The sequence below is a fragment of the Lasioglossum baleicum genome, chromosome 7, assembly GCF_051020765.1.
Source record: "Lasioglossum baleicum chromosome 7, iyLasBale1, whole genome shotgun sequence".
Classification (NCBI taxonomy): domain Eukaryota; kingdom Metazoa; phylum Arthropoda; class Insecta; order Hymenoptera; family Halictidae; genus Lasioglossum; species Lasioglossum baleicum.
The window spans coordinates 10,603,189-10,616,509 of NC_134935.1; the positions used below are offsets into that span (position 1 = coordinate 10,603,189).

The following is a 13,321-nucleotide window of genomic DNA, read 5'->3' on the forward strand; positions in this document are numbered from 1 at the left end:
TTGAGATATAAGCTGTTAAAGTTTTTGCAATATTTGATTGTGTAGTGTTATACATATAGACAAAAGCCTACTACTACAGTCCACCCGACCGTGTCGATGAGACTGAACATGAGACTGAGCAAACGAAAGTGCCTTTCTCCTATAAATCATGATGTATTTGGTATGTAATCCAATAGATTTGTACCTCGTTTGGCTTAAGGCACGCACACGATCTCATTCTGTCTCATCGACACGATCGTGTGGACTGTAGTAGTAGAGTTTTGTCTATACGTATAATTCTACACAATCAAATTTTGCAACAAATTCAACAGCTTATATCTCAATGATTGTTTGCTACATATGGCTCCTCTCAAATTTTTTCTCTTCTGGATGAGTGGAAGGTGTTGACGTAAAAAACAACTTTACCAACAATTTTCTTTGTTGTAAACACTTTGGCGGCGAGTTTCTCTTACATATGTCCTGCGATCTAGAGGTGTAGATTCACCCCTAGGACGGATGACCATTACTTTTTATACACCCTGTACATCATAAATAGACTGCGGATCTTTATGCATTTTTGGTTTACAAGAATTTTCAAGAAACGCTGCAGATTTTTATTTATCTCGGACCTACTTTAATCAATTACTTTGGACCTGATCATGAAAGCCGCAAATACTGGAGAGAGTAAGCATACTCGCAGTCAGGCGAACAATATTGGTGACAATTGATGTATTCCCCGGCTCGTAGAAAAACAGGCATTGGCCATTAGTGAAAAATAGAGCAGTCATAGTTCTAGCGCGTCGCGTTAGATAAATCGGAGATTCAATTAGGGTCACGTTATTTTGATTTCTTCGTATAATTTCCTTGGTGTTCAGTATTCATTCCGAGTCGTTAAGTCGCCACAGTTCATTGCTCGATAAAGCTATCGATCCCGATTAGCTCTAGGGGACAATTTCTGACGTGAACGTCGCAGAGAATCGGTTCTTCGTCTTCCGCGGAGCCTCCGTTATTCGCGTACGATCTGCGAATCGAAGAAGGCCAGTAGAATTGTTAGTGTTAAAGTGTTAATAAATCGTTTCGTATACGCGAGGCAACGCATAAAGGTAAACAGGCAATTCGTAAGATAATTAATTGTGAGACAACAGATTCCATTTTGGCCCTGCTTATAATTTCTCGCTTTCCATGTGCAGTGAGGTATGCTAGAACGAACTAATTGGTTCTAAAACCTCGTTCGTTATGGCGTCTGTTCGCTCTAGCATACACATGTATAGGAATGCGTGTATTTAGAGGCAGTACGTCTCAAAGCTGCAGTCTGGATCAAAATTACTCGGTACAATGATTCGAACCGCGAAAACTCGAAACTTAAGATATTAGCGCCGTTGGTTCTCTCTAGCACGTCGACTCATACTAATTAATCCATAGAGGAAACAGAAATTCAAAAACAGTCGGGATTTATCGTTAAGGTGGAGTGGGGTAAGTCCGCCCTAGTTTTTGTAAAGTTGGAGTTTAAACTGATGTATTTTCAGTCTGGTACGTAAAAACTTAACGTTCTTGGTATCAAACTCTTGCCACAGTTATTACTGATGAATTAGTATTATGTAGGATTCTAATTTTGCTTGAAAATTATCATTTTGATAGGATATTGTACAAAGTGTCTACTAGGACGCATTTGCCCCGAAAATGGGGCAAGTCCGTCTCTGAGAGTTAAAAATGCTTTCGAATCTTATTTAAAGTGCTATGGGGCAAAAAAAGAATGAGTAACAAGCCTGCTTTAAAATGCTTCGTATTGCATTAAATTATATTGTTTAGTTTTATAGTTACCCATACAGTACGGACTTACCCCACCGTGATAGTACGGACTTGCCTCGTGTAGTAATATGTACGGGGCAAGATCATCTTAGTGTTTTTCTTAATAAATTAAAAAAAATACAGAGAACGGTTTAGTTAATGTAAACCTACATCAATATTTGTTGTAATTACCTAAAATAACAACATAGAATATATTAATAAGTTTGTAAACTATTGCACGTTCAGGGTAACCTCAAAGTTGTACGTGTACCTCGCACGTGACTATTTGGCATTGGTTGATTTAAGCGAGGAAAACACCTTTATTCTTGTGCGACATCTATGTGGAATAGTTCATACTAATTTATACTACATTAATAAATACAAGCTAGAAAAATTTCGTTCATATTATACTAAAAATAACCAATTAACGGACTTGCCCCGTAGATGGACTTACCCCACTCCACCTTACGTTTCTAACTCTATTGCAACCAGCGGATCCTTTAGAAAATTTGATTCTTTAGACAATGAAATACATTGAATTTTTATATAGAATATGAACAGGATTTTTAATGTCGAAAAATTGGAAAACGATTTTATATACGACACCTCGTTAACTTTTTCAAACGTCGAGTTTCAGAATTTTTAGAAAGTTCTATTGTTCTATTAAATAACGATTATTAAGTTTCGTATGAATTGTTTTTCGTAAACGTTTCATACGACTTCCCCGTCTAGTTCCAACGCGTAACATAATATTCAAAGGAAGCACGACTTTTCTTTCTCAAATTTTGTTCATATTTCATAAAGAGGTTGCAGTGCATTTAAACTTCGAGCGAGCGCGCTATCGTAAAATTTACAACGCGAATGGCCCTTTCTGTGTTACGTTCCTCTGTGAATATTGACAACAATATAACTTATTCCTGTTCTGTAATATACCTTCTTTCCCTTACGATGCACGCATTTTTATGAGACACGACCGTGGAGAACCAAGGAATGATGTAAGCCAAGAGACATCATTTTTAAATCATGACGTACACCATTGTACGTGTTATGGAGAAAAAGAAAATTTTTCACAAAAATTTAACTTTCTAAAATATTCGAAAACTCTATGCTGTATTTGGCTAGTAATTTCCATGGAAATTAATATTATTTAAGAGATGCATGTTTTGCTAGTAAATGTTATACAGATACTTACAGTGACTACCACTAATATTCGGACACTCTTAAAAACACCATAACTTTTTTAATATAGGAATATAAGACTTGAAATTTTTGGAGAAGTTAGAACAATTGGTTTGCTACACAACGTGACAAAAATTTTTTTAGAAAAACTGCAATTTGTCGGAATTGCAGAGAAAATACTAAAAGTTGTATTTTTCAGCTCTTTTATGTGGGCTCATATGGAAAATTTAGAAAACACGTTTCGTAGATCTCTATCAATTAAACATGTTCTGAAAATTTCAGAACTACAAACGTTTAAGGATGGTAAAAATTGCAGTTTTTCACGATTTTCGGCCTCCAACTGCATTGATTCTAAGGATACTTACAACTTTCAATGCCTGTCGTTCTTTCCCCGCATCAACCGATTTCTATGAAACTTTCACGGTGCATATAATTAACACAGATCTACAAAACGTATTTTTTAAAATTTCAATATAGGCCTATAATAAAGTTGTAATATGCAACTTTTTGTATTTTCTCTACAATTCCGACAGAATGAAATTTTTGTAAAATTTCTTTTCACATTACTAATTGCTCTAGTTTCCCAAAAAAAGTTCAAATCGCATAGTCCAATATTAAAAAAGTTATGGTGTTTTTGAGAGTGTCCAAATATTAGTGGGAGTCACTGTATATTATTACAACTCAATGGCTATCTTTAGGTGCATCACTTTAGGATCGGTATTATAAACAATATTTTTTCGCGTTCGATATGAATTATATTCATTCACGAGAGAAGTGTTCATTGTACAGGTCACCTTGTGATGTGAAGGGAACTGAAAAAGGGATGACGTGAAAGAAAATTGTGAAGGTCGAATAACACGAAAGAGGAGCTGGAATGAACAAATACACTTTTCACTCGTATGCTTTTATATGTAGACTGCGGATCTTTATGCAAAATAAAAAATGTTTGTATCGATTGCAAGACACAGGAGCCAAATAAAAATTTCGTTCTTCTTTTGATTATCTTGTTAAGGTGAAACTAATGCACTGGGGTCCATCAATTTTTTTAATACCTCAACTGTTTCAAACTGCACGTACCCATTTTTGTCATAAATGTATCAAATTTGCAATCTACATATGTTTTACAGTTTTGTCGCAAGGTGCACAGAGCTGGATTCACTTACCCGACGAGTAGTTTCAATATCTTCGCCATGACTCCGTCCCTGTGGCTTGCGTACTCCATAGCTTCGCAGACGTTCTTCAGTAGGCAAGCCCTTCCGTCGAATCCGTTGCTGGAAAGGGAACGGTTGGTCGTGTGAAACCGTCAGCCGAGTTATACCGGGCTCGCCAGCTCGTGGTGGTATTTTATTCAGCAAATAAAGTCGCGCGAAGTAACGACGCGAGAGATTCATTGGCGGCGCCTCGGTAGGGGCCGAAAAGATCCCATCGGATGCGCACCTGGCGAAGCGAAATGGAGACCAGACCACGGCGGCGAACGAAAAAGAGAGAGAGAGAGAGAGAGAGAGAGAGAGGAACCGAGAGGGTGTAGAAGTTGACTGCGGAAACGGACGGCACTGCGCCATTGGCCAATTCGTAGACGAGGCCGGAAACCGTCCGGGCCAGAAATCCAGATCTTTTTGTGAACCTTTCCTGCCTCGGCCGAGCCGCGGCAATTTCCAGGCTCCGCAACTTCTATGCCGGCTGCTGCCACGGATGGCTGGCTAACCCTTGCATTATTCACCGGTCATATTAAACTATTTATTACCTTTCGTAGACGAGCTCGGCCGCCTCGTGAACGTCGGAGACCGACCTGCCTGGCCGACCGGTGCCCGTCGGAAGCTCCCAAACCATCTTGAAGCCGGCCGCCTGGGCGAACAGTGTCGACGACGGGAACAGAGTGATCTTGAAATTCATCCTGAACTGAAAGCCAGAAGTTCCCTTTTCATAGTTGCCGAATGCTCGAGTATAAAGGCTGAGGCGGCATTCGATGGGAACTCCGCGAACGCTGATACGAGTCGTCTGTTATCGTGTTGTTCGCGATCATTGTGCGATCGATCCTTCAGCGAAATTGATCATTTAATATCGCTAAGCTATTATAGAAACGGGAAGAGTTGATTCTAAACACCTTCTTCGAGTTACAGTAATGCCTTGATCTATGAAAAACACTCGGGTCCGTGCTGTTTCTTAGATCATGTCGTTCTGCTATCTTTTTGTGATCTTGGGAAAGAACAGCGCGGGTAAACACGTACGCGGACTCCTGGCTAAGGAGAGCAGAATACTACGAACTGCGGTGTCACCTGGATCTGGCAAGTCGTTTGTCAGACGAGTCTGGACTCGGCCGTCCCCGCCGAAATAGGAATGAAAATAAGGTTGTCCTTTGAATACTCGACCGTGCACGGTTGGAATCGGTGTTCCACGATTCTTTGCTCAGTGCGGCGACACGCGCGTTTGCTGCCAAACGAGCTAAATGGCTGCAAGATCCTAGATCTTCCTGTATTCGCCAACATCCTCGAAACCGAATTTACTCTTAATCTTTAGACCGCTCTGTTCATCTATCGCCGCCATGAGCGTCGACTCGGACAAAAATCTCACGACGAATTTCCAATTCAGCAGCCGGGAGATAATAAATATATCGCGTCGGGACCTTCTTCACGGATTCCGGGATCCCGGCAGCGGATGTATGAATGCATTCGGCTCTGTCGAATAAGGAAACGATGATGAATCGCGAGGACGTTTCGCCGCGATACACTTCGGCTCAAGCTTCCGAGCTCGACTTCGAAAGTCTGCGGACGTTTCTGGTTCGACGACCGAGTACATTTCTACATGGGAATCGTGTGCGTTGAACGAGTTCAACGGATTTTTCTTGGTTCGGTGAGCTTTGTTCCTCTGTTTCCGGGATCGCGCGTCCAAGAATTCGTGGTTGCACCTCGCGAAACCTGTTTCCCAGTTATGCGCGGGTAAATTGAATAATCCTTCACGCCCGTGCGCGGAATAATCAAGAGGGTAATTGGGGGATTTCGAGTCGGAGTGAGCTAGCTGACCCTTTGTCCGAGGTTTTAAGGAAAATTCCCTGGACCCCGTACTCGCTTTCCGAACTTCGTTAGCGTATCAGCAAGAGCGTCCGAGTAATTCGATGGAAAACGTCCGCTCCATTGTTTTCTGGGTCGCGGGAGCTGAATTACTTCGGCCTATGAGACGTTTCGAGTGTACAGGGTGTAAAGAAATGTGTGGTCTTGAACTCCATAGGTGTATTCTACATCTTCGATCGATGAAGATGTAGAGTACGCCTATGGCAAGACCAAGACCAAACATTTCTTTACACCTTGTACATAATGACCGCAGTATCGGCCGCCAGGACCACTGTGTTCGTTTTCAGGATTGCAAGGGTGCGTGATGCTCCTTCTCATTTCTCGATAATGCAAAGATAAAGTTTTTCAGTAGTCAAAAACGCTACATAAAAAATCGATCTGGGCCGCAATCGCCCTCAAAAGTCCCATTTTTTCGTTTACGAGGCGTAATTTGTATTATTCGCAAGCACGTAGCTGTCGCAGCTTTATACTTCCGAATACTGCAAATTACGCCTCGCAAACGTAAAAATAGGACGTTTGAGGGCCTAGATTGATCTTGTATCTAGCGCTTTTGACTACTGAAAAATCCCGTCCTTGCATTATCGAGAAATGAGACAGCAAATCTCGCACCCTCGCAATCCTGGAAAAACGAGTCTACCCCCTTAGATCTGTGGTTGTCAGAAAAAACGCCGCACGTCACAATTTCAAAAAATTTCAGTTTATGCATTCATTGAGATTTATAGTATAGGATTTACGTCTTTATCTGAGAAAAAGTCATGAAAATAAATTCGAAATGCTTAAAACCGTAATGCAATTGAACCGATATCCTATGGCGAAGCAATAATGACCAAAACTTTAATCGGCAATAGCTCGAAAGAGAAATTATGTGACGTGCGGCGTTCTTCCTGACAACCACAGAAATGACGGTTCGTGTCAGGGGTGCGGGTGGAAGCGTTAATTCAGAGGTGGATAATTTGCAAAAAAATATAGAAGAAAATAAGATTTTATGTCAGGACGGTGTGCGGGTGGTATCGATTCGCAGGTGATCTGAAATTCAGCCGCAGTTCCGTGCATTAGGAAGGGGGTGTGTGGTGTAGATGCAGGCGGTGGCTGCGGCCGTATCGACGATGCTGGATCGTGTACTTTCCGGTAAGTGCACTGGATCATCGGTAGTCGCGTAATTCTTCAGTCCTCCGTGTAGAGACGGGCGGAAGTGTAGCCTACCGATTACGGCGTCGCGCGACGGTGCGGTGGCATGCGTCGCGACGCGCTTGGGTCCCATCTGGCGCATCCCACCGCGTCCCGTCGTACCGAAAATCGTAAACAATTACGGACGTCAAACTTCGTGGCCTCGCCTTTCGGGAAATTTCCCGTCCCGTTTTCTCCGCGGGGCCAACTTTATTTCGCCGTGCGCTGAATCTTTCAGCGCGGTCTCGGGACCGCGGGAATTGTTTGATCAGTACAATGGAATGGAAACCGTCCTCCGCACGGCAACGTCAACGCCACCGTCCCGAAAGAATCAGTCAATGTCAATGTTTGACCGTTCCCGAAAACCGGTAGCTCGTTTGACCGCGGCTCACCTTTCCTCCTACATCTCCTGCACCTGCCTGACGTCACGGAACCGTGCCGAACGAGCTCCGACCTGTCCGAAGATAAACCGAAACGAATTTACCCAAACCAAACTCCTTCCGAAAACTGGGTAGTGCATTGTACGCCCCGCCACAAAACTATGAGATATACAAGGTGTGGCGCAATAACTTTGTACATCTGGTATATTTCCACGTTTCTTGCAATAATTTGAAGAAATTATACAGCGTTCCCGCGATTGTTGTGAGAACCTCGGTGATAACGTTTTTTTATCTCATATTCTATTCCATACCTGAGAATGATATAACGAGTATATCATAAAACCCCAATTTAAACACCCTAATACCTTAATTTCTTTGTAGTGCGATCGACCGCCCAAGGGGGAACCCCGTAGTATTGGGCATAAAAAAAAGTCACATCAATCGCGGGAATACTGTACGTGTACAAGTTTCATGGTGTAAAGGGGGAAATATTGTGATGTGAACACTTTTCACGAGCGTGAAGGCGTTTCAGAAATTTCAACGTCATTGATTGCTTTAAACGGAAAATTGGAAATTTGATACTCTATCGATTCATGATAGAAAAGGTAGGTCTTTCTATCTAAAGAAATAAAAATTGTTTACATCACAAGATTTCCCCCTTTCTAGCATGCAACTTTTGCATATATAATTTTTTCTTATTAATTAACGGAAATACTCCAGGTGGACAAAGTTGTATGTGTTTTCGATGTGGATGTAGGACGGTGTTTGGCGTTATTTCGCGGTGACTTCCGCTCCGAAACCATTGTCTAGCCGATAGTGCCGTGTGGGAACGACGGAGAACGAATTTCCGTTGGGCCCCGCATCGAAATTAGCCTGCATGTTTGTCCTCGAACGACAATATACGTACACTTTACGCTGTCGACCCCGTTTATGGGGCACGGGTCGCGACCGGCTGCGGCATGCACCGCGGGAATTTATGCATCGTACGACGGTACGGGGTGGTGCGACTAATGCAAACTGATCGTTGCACCGTATTTTCGCTTTAAAAGGCGATCCTCTCCGGCGAGAACGCGTTCCGGGCCACTCCGTGATGCAACTTGGACCGCCATAACTCGTCGATCGAACCGAGACGGCTCGTCGATCGTCCCGAACGCGTTAGACCTCGGTATCGCGGCTTGAATATTACAGGGAAGGATACAGCGGAAACCGGCGAAGCGGTTCGTAAATTTCTGAAGTAGTCGCGGTTTGTCTTCGGCCCATTCGGATTTCGCTCGAACAGATTCTGTCGCGTGGAACGGGTAGGGGCCGGTGTGAGGATCACCTTTACGAAACCACTAGGTACTAAATGATCGCAACGGAGCAATCTATTAAGAAAATTATTATAGAGATTCGAAAGAGAATATCAAAGTAAATTTTAAATTAATTGACTATTAAATCATTCTAAAATTAAATTTATTATTGTTTTGACGAATTAGTGAAGGTTACGTATATTGTTGTGGCGTCCTAGAGAGTGAGGGGCACACCAGAGTTGCCACATTAAGACTTAACTCCCACTCTGCCATTCCCCTCCGAGACGTCATTCCCCCACCGTTCCGCCACGACCCGGTCACGTGACGCGTTTCGTCTCTTTCGTGCACGTGTCCCAATGCCCTATCTTTTTATCCCTGAATAGCTATCATGGCTTGACTGCAACATGAAGTGACGTAACCGTGCTATGGTTTAGGGAGGAGGGGGGCAAGGGCAGTTTGGACTGTCCAAAAATTTTGCATTTAAAGAGTGAAAGAGCAACACGACTGGCAAGATAATCTAATAGGAGGTCAACGATATGGAACGAGTCGCATTTGCCAAGGTGATTCGTCCGGCACGGGAAGGAACCGCGTGTCTAGATCAGGATCGCGGGCGCTAACGCAACGGATAGCGATCAGGCTTCAGCATTCTACAGGCTATCTGTGTACGTAATTCGATTACCGGCCGGGTTAAAAGCACTTGGCAGAGAGTCGGATACTCACGAAAAAGGAGCTGCCCTTCCGGAATGCCAAGGATCGGCTGGCTCTGTCCGCGACCACGAATTCGCTCGCGGTAACGAGGCCGAAACAGAGGATGCTCCAGAACAACAGACGCATAATCAGGAGATGTCGGGCCCCGGGCCAAGATGTCCTCTCTCTCTCTCTCTCTCTCTCGGTCCCTCTCTCGCTTCAGCAATGCTACTAGCGCGGCCTATAGATCGTGCGAACTGTCTCTCGCCAGAAATACCCTCGTCCGACGAGATCGAATCGGTTCGAGCTCGTCGCCTTGGGATATCGATAACGGTACTCTTTCGACCCCACTATTGCCACTTCTTTCTTCCATTCCAAACGTTCGCGAGGTCCTTCGGTCGCGAATGCTTGGTCGCATCAATTAGCGTGGACGGAGTCGGCTATTTTTGGAGTCTTCTCGATTTCGGTGACCTTTCACCCTTGAGGGCGTCTTCTAGTCTGGCACCTTGAAAAAGTCAGCATTTTCTAAGGGCACATGTCTTTAAAAAGATGTCCGAATTTGTTTAAAAGTATAAAAAGTAATGGTCGTCCGTTCTAGGAATGAATGTACACCTCTGCATCGGTGGACATTTGCAAGAGAACTTGCCGCAAAATTGTTTATAACTAAGAAAATTGTTGTTGGCTAAAACAAATTTTAACAACAATTTTCATTGTTATGAACAGTTTTGCGGCAAGTTTCCCTTACAAATGTCCACCGATCCAGAGGTGTAGATTTACCTCTAGGACGGATGTGACCATTACTTTTTATACACCCTGTACACAGGGTGACTGGTGGTACAACCGAGAAGGGGATGATTCTACAGCGAAAAGTAAGTCGGCAATACAGAATAACATTTATTTAAACAAGACTTCGACTTTGAGAAAATTGAATTTGAAAATTCGTGACGTTCTCGTGCATTAGTATCTGTAAGAAGTGGAGTAAGACGGCAATGATCAGACACAGTAGACGACACATGTTTTACACGTTCCGTGCCACGTGTATCATCGATGGCACATGTTACACACGCGATAAATGCTGGCATGGTTACATAACTTACATAATGTGTTTACAAAAATTTCCGCGTCTCATAAGAAAATACACGGAACGAATGCGGAAGGTGTTCACAAAGGACCGGTCTAATTTGATCAGGCGTCCACAGTTGGGTCACACACATTCTCTCTATTTGCTGAGACGATTACCACTACTACCTCATTTCGCGTCGCGAGACGTACATTGAAATTTACTTCTTTCCAGTTACTCTACAGGGTAGTCCAAAATGTCGGAAATCCTTGAAAGGTTTGCGAGGTCATATCAAGTAACTTTTTACTTAGCGAAAATGTCTGCCTCGGCTTTGTTGAGGATTTATTAACGAAAAACACGGACAAATTAGAGCGCGGCTATAGCTTAGTGTTGACATTGGCCGAGTCGGAATCCGTCTGCTGTAGGAGCGGCTTGATTGGTCCGCGTGCTTTTTCGTTAATAACTTCTTAACAAAGCCGCGGCGAACATTTTCACAAAGGGAAATGTTATTTCCAATGGCGTATAGAGTGACGTACATTTCTTTCGAGAAAGTACAGAAGTTTTGGGACACCCTATGCCTCGCTAACCGTTCACGTTTTCGCGTTTCGGCGCTATCACCTGTTCCTTTCCCACTTGTTAATACATACAGCTTCATTCTCCACCTTTGTTACGAGATAGTGAATTTGGCTAAACGACTACAATTTGTCTGCGATGTGGCTCTGTCGAAAACGCGAGACACGCTGAATTTCACCGGTCCAAAGCATCAGATGCTCCTTTGTCTGAAATATGGAACATGCCAGTACCTCTCGCTCGAATACCGGGACTCTCCTCGGTAAACTACTAAACTGCCTGGAACACGAAGCGATCTTGCGTTCTCCTCTACCTCCCCCCTCTCCCTTTCCCATCTTGTTTCCCCCTCTCTCTCTCTCTTTCTCTCTGTCTCTCTTTTCCTCGCTGTTTCTCTTTCTCTATCTCTGAGCCATTTTACAACCGGCACTCCACCGTCTGAGGTATCGGGACGAGTCGTTACATACTAGAAGTGATTTGTCTATCGATCCACAGAATGAGACGCAACTGACCCACCGTAACATCGAGTGTTATTATTATTGCTATTATCAATGTGCTCGCACATTGCTGGGAAACATAATTACATGGATCGCCGAGTGATGTCTCACACACGTCCGTTCGGTGCTACGATTAATTTTCATACGCCCCTCCGATGAATTGCGTACAGTCACTCTCAAACGATTTCAGCTTTTCTGACAAGCTAGATAGATTAGATTACTCTGGATGATATAGTGGTGCTATAGTCTGAAGTATAAAAGAAAATAGTAAAAATTGGTTTTTACAGCTTCTTTATTTGGGCTCGTAACGATAATGTAAAAAATGTGTTTTCTTCATTCGTACAAGTTGTACATGCTGAACATTTCATCGAAATTGGTTTCTGTGTTCTAATTTATAATTTATAGGTATACCGATTATGAGACTGACTGTAGATTTTGCAAAACTTCTTATTTCTCTATGAATTTGTCGATACTCTTCGGGTGATAAAATTATTAGAGATGTTGTCCACAGTGCTGCTAAATGTACATTTCATTTTTGTATACAAATTGATTAGTTTAGATAAAACGAAAATGAAGGAATATTAGCGACTTGACTTGTGAGGATGCGATCGGCAAAACGTTGGGTAAGAAAATTTCGTTGCAACTTTCAAGTTCAGTGAATTGTAAGGCGTTAGTGCAAGAAAGAGTTTTTTTTATTGTTCAGGTTCGGAAGTTGGCTCTAACTGAACATCCTCGGAGCATCGGTTCGACAAGGGCCGGGTTGTAACCGGTTAGGATCGTACTTATCGAACAAGACAGTTCATTAAACTTGGGCAAATGCATTTAGCTGCACTTCTCCCGCGACAAGACCGTTCTCGCGGAATCGGCGACGGAATAATTCCCGGGAGTCGGACCGGTCTGTCAGCCGGCAATTGGTGTCTTTGCAGTTAGTTACCATTGATTAGAGTGACTTCACCGACCTGTTAAACCGGCACGGCTTGGCTCGGCTCGGGTCGTGAATAAGGCTTGCGCGTCCTGAACAACGGTAAAGCGCTGTTTAATAAGAAATTATTTGCCGCTCATCCGCCGCCTAATGGCACCTCTTAAGACGGTATTTATGAACTTAATATCGACACTGCATAAAACACTAGCGCTCTGCTATACTCCTCAACGAAGCGCCTTTGTTTCGTGCTGAAGTTTGTTCGTCGTTCGTGTAGCTAACTAGTTAAATACAAAATATCTTTTTGTACCTGGAGGGCATATGTACAATAAATGTTCTATAGATGCAGAAATTTTTGTACGACACATGCGAAAAAAATATCCCCCCAACTTAGTAATCTGATCTCGGCTCGGTATATCGGTGTGAACTACTACTAACGCGACGCGGAGAGTCGCAGTCGTCGGCACAGTTCAAACGCCCGTGCGTCATCACAATGTAACACCAATATTTAATCTTCTTTATTTATCATTATTTTTTTATGGAACTTTCAGCAACATATTCCTGGCATTTTTCTAATGCAAAATGATACCAAACACGATATAATTTCAACTGTATTTAGTAGTTTAATCGATGATGAGAGTTTCGAACGCAGGGAAGGACATCGCATCGACAGTTGCCGGTCTCTCTTTACACCACGTACCAGCTCTCTTTACACGCGCTGTCCTTCTCTACGTTCGGCTC

The 13,321-nt window shown here is 43.1% G+C and overlaps 1 protein-coding gene across 1 annotated transcript; it reads right to left on the minus strand.

The window, feature by feature from the left end:
• LOC143210546 (uncharacterized) lies at positions 1-10,111 on the minus strand. The gene is made up of 4 exons (XM_076427480.1): positions 9,571-10,111; positions 4,691-4,845; positions 4,110-4,217; positions 1-1,000 (listed from the first exon to the last, which is right to left on the minus strand). The coding sequence occupies exons 1-4, from the start codon at positions 9,682-9,684 to the stop codon at positions 886-888; spliced, it is 492 nt and encodes a 163-aa protein (XP_076283595.1). The 5' UTR covers positions 9,685-10,111; the 3' UTR covers positions 1-885.
• Between the last annotated feature and the right edge of the window lie 3,210 nt (positions 10,112-13,321).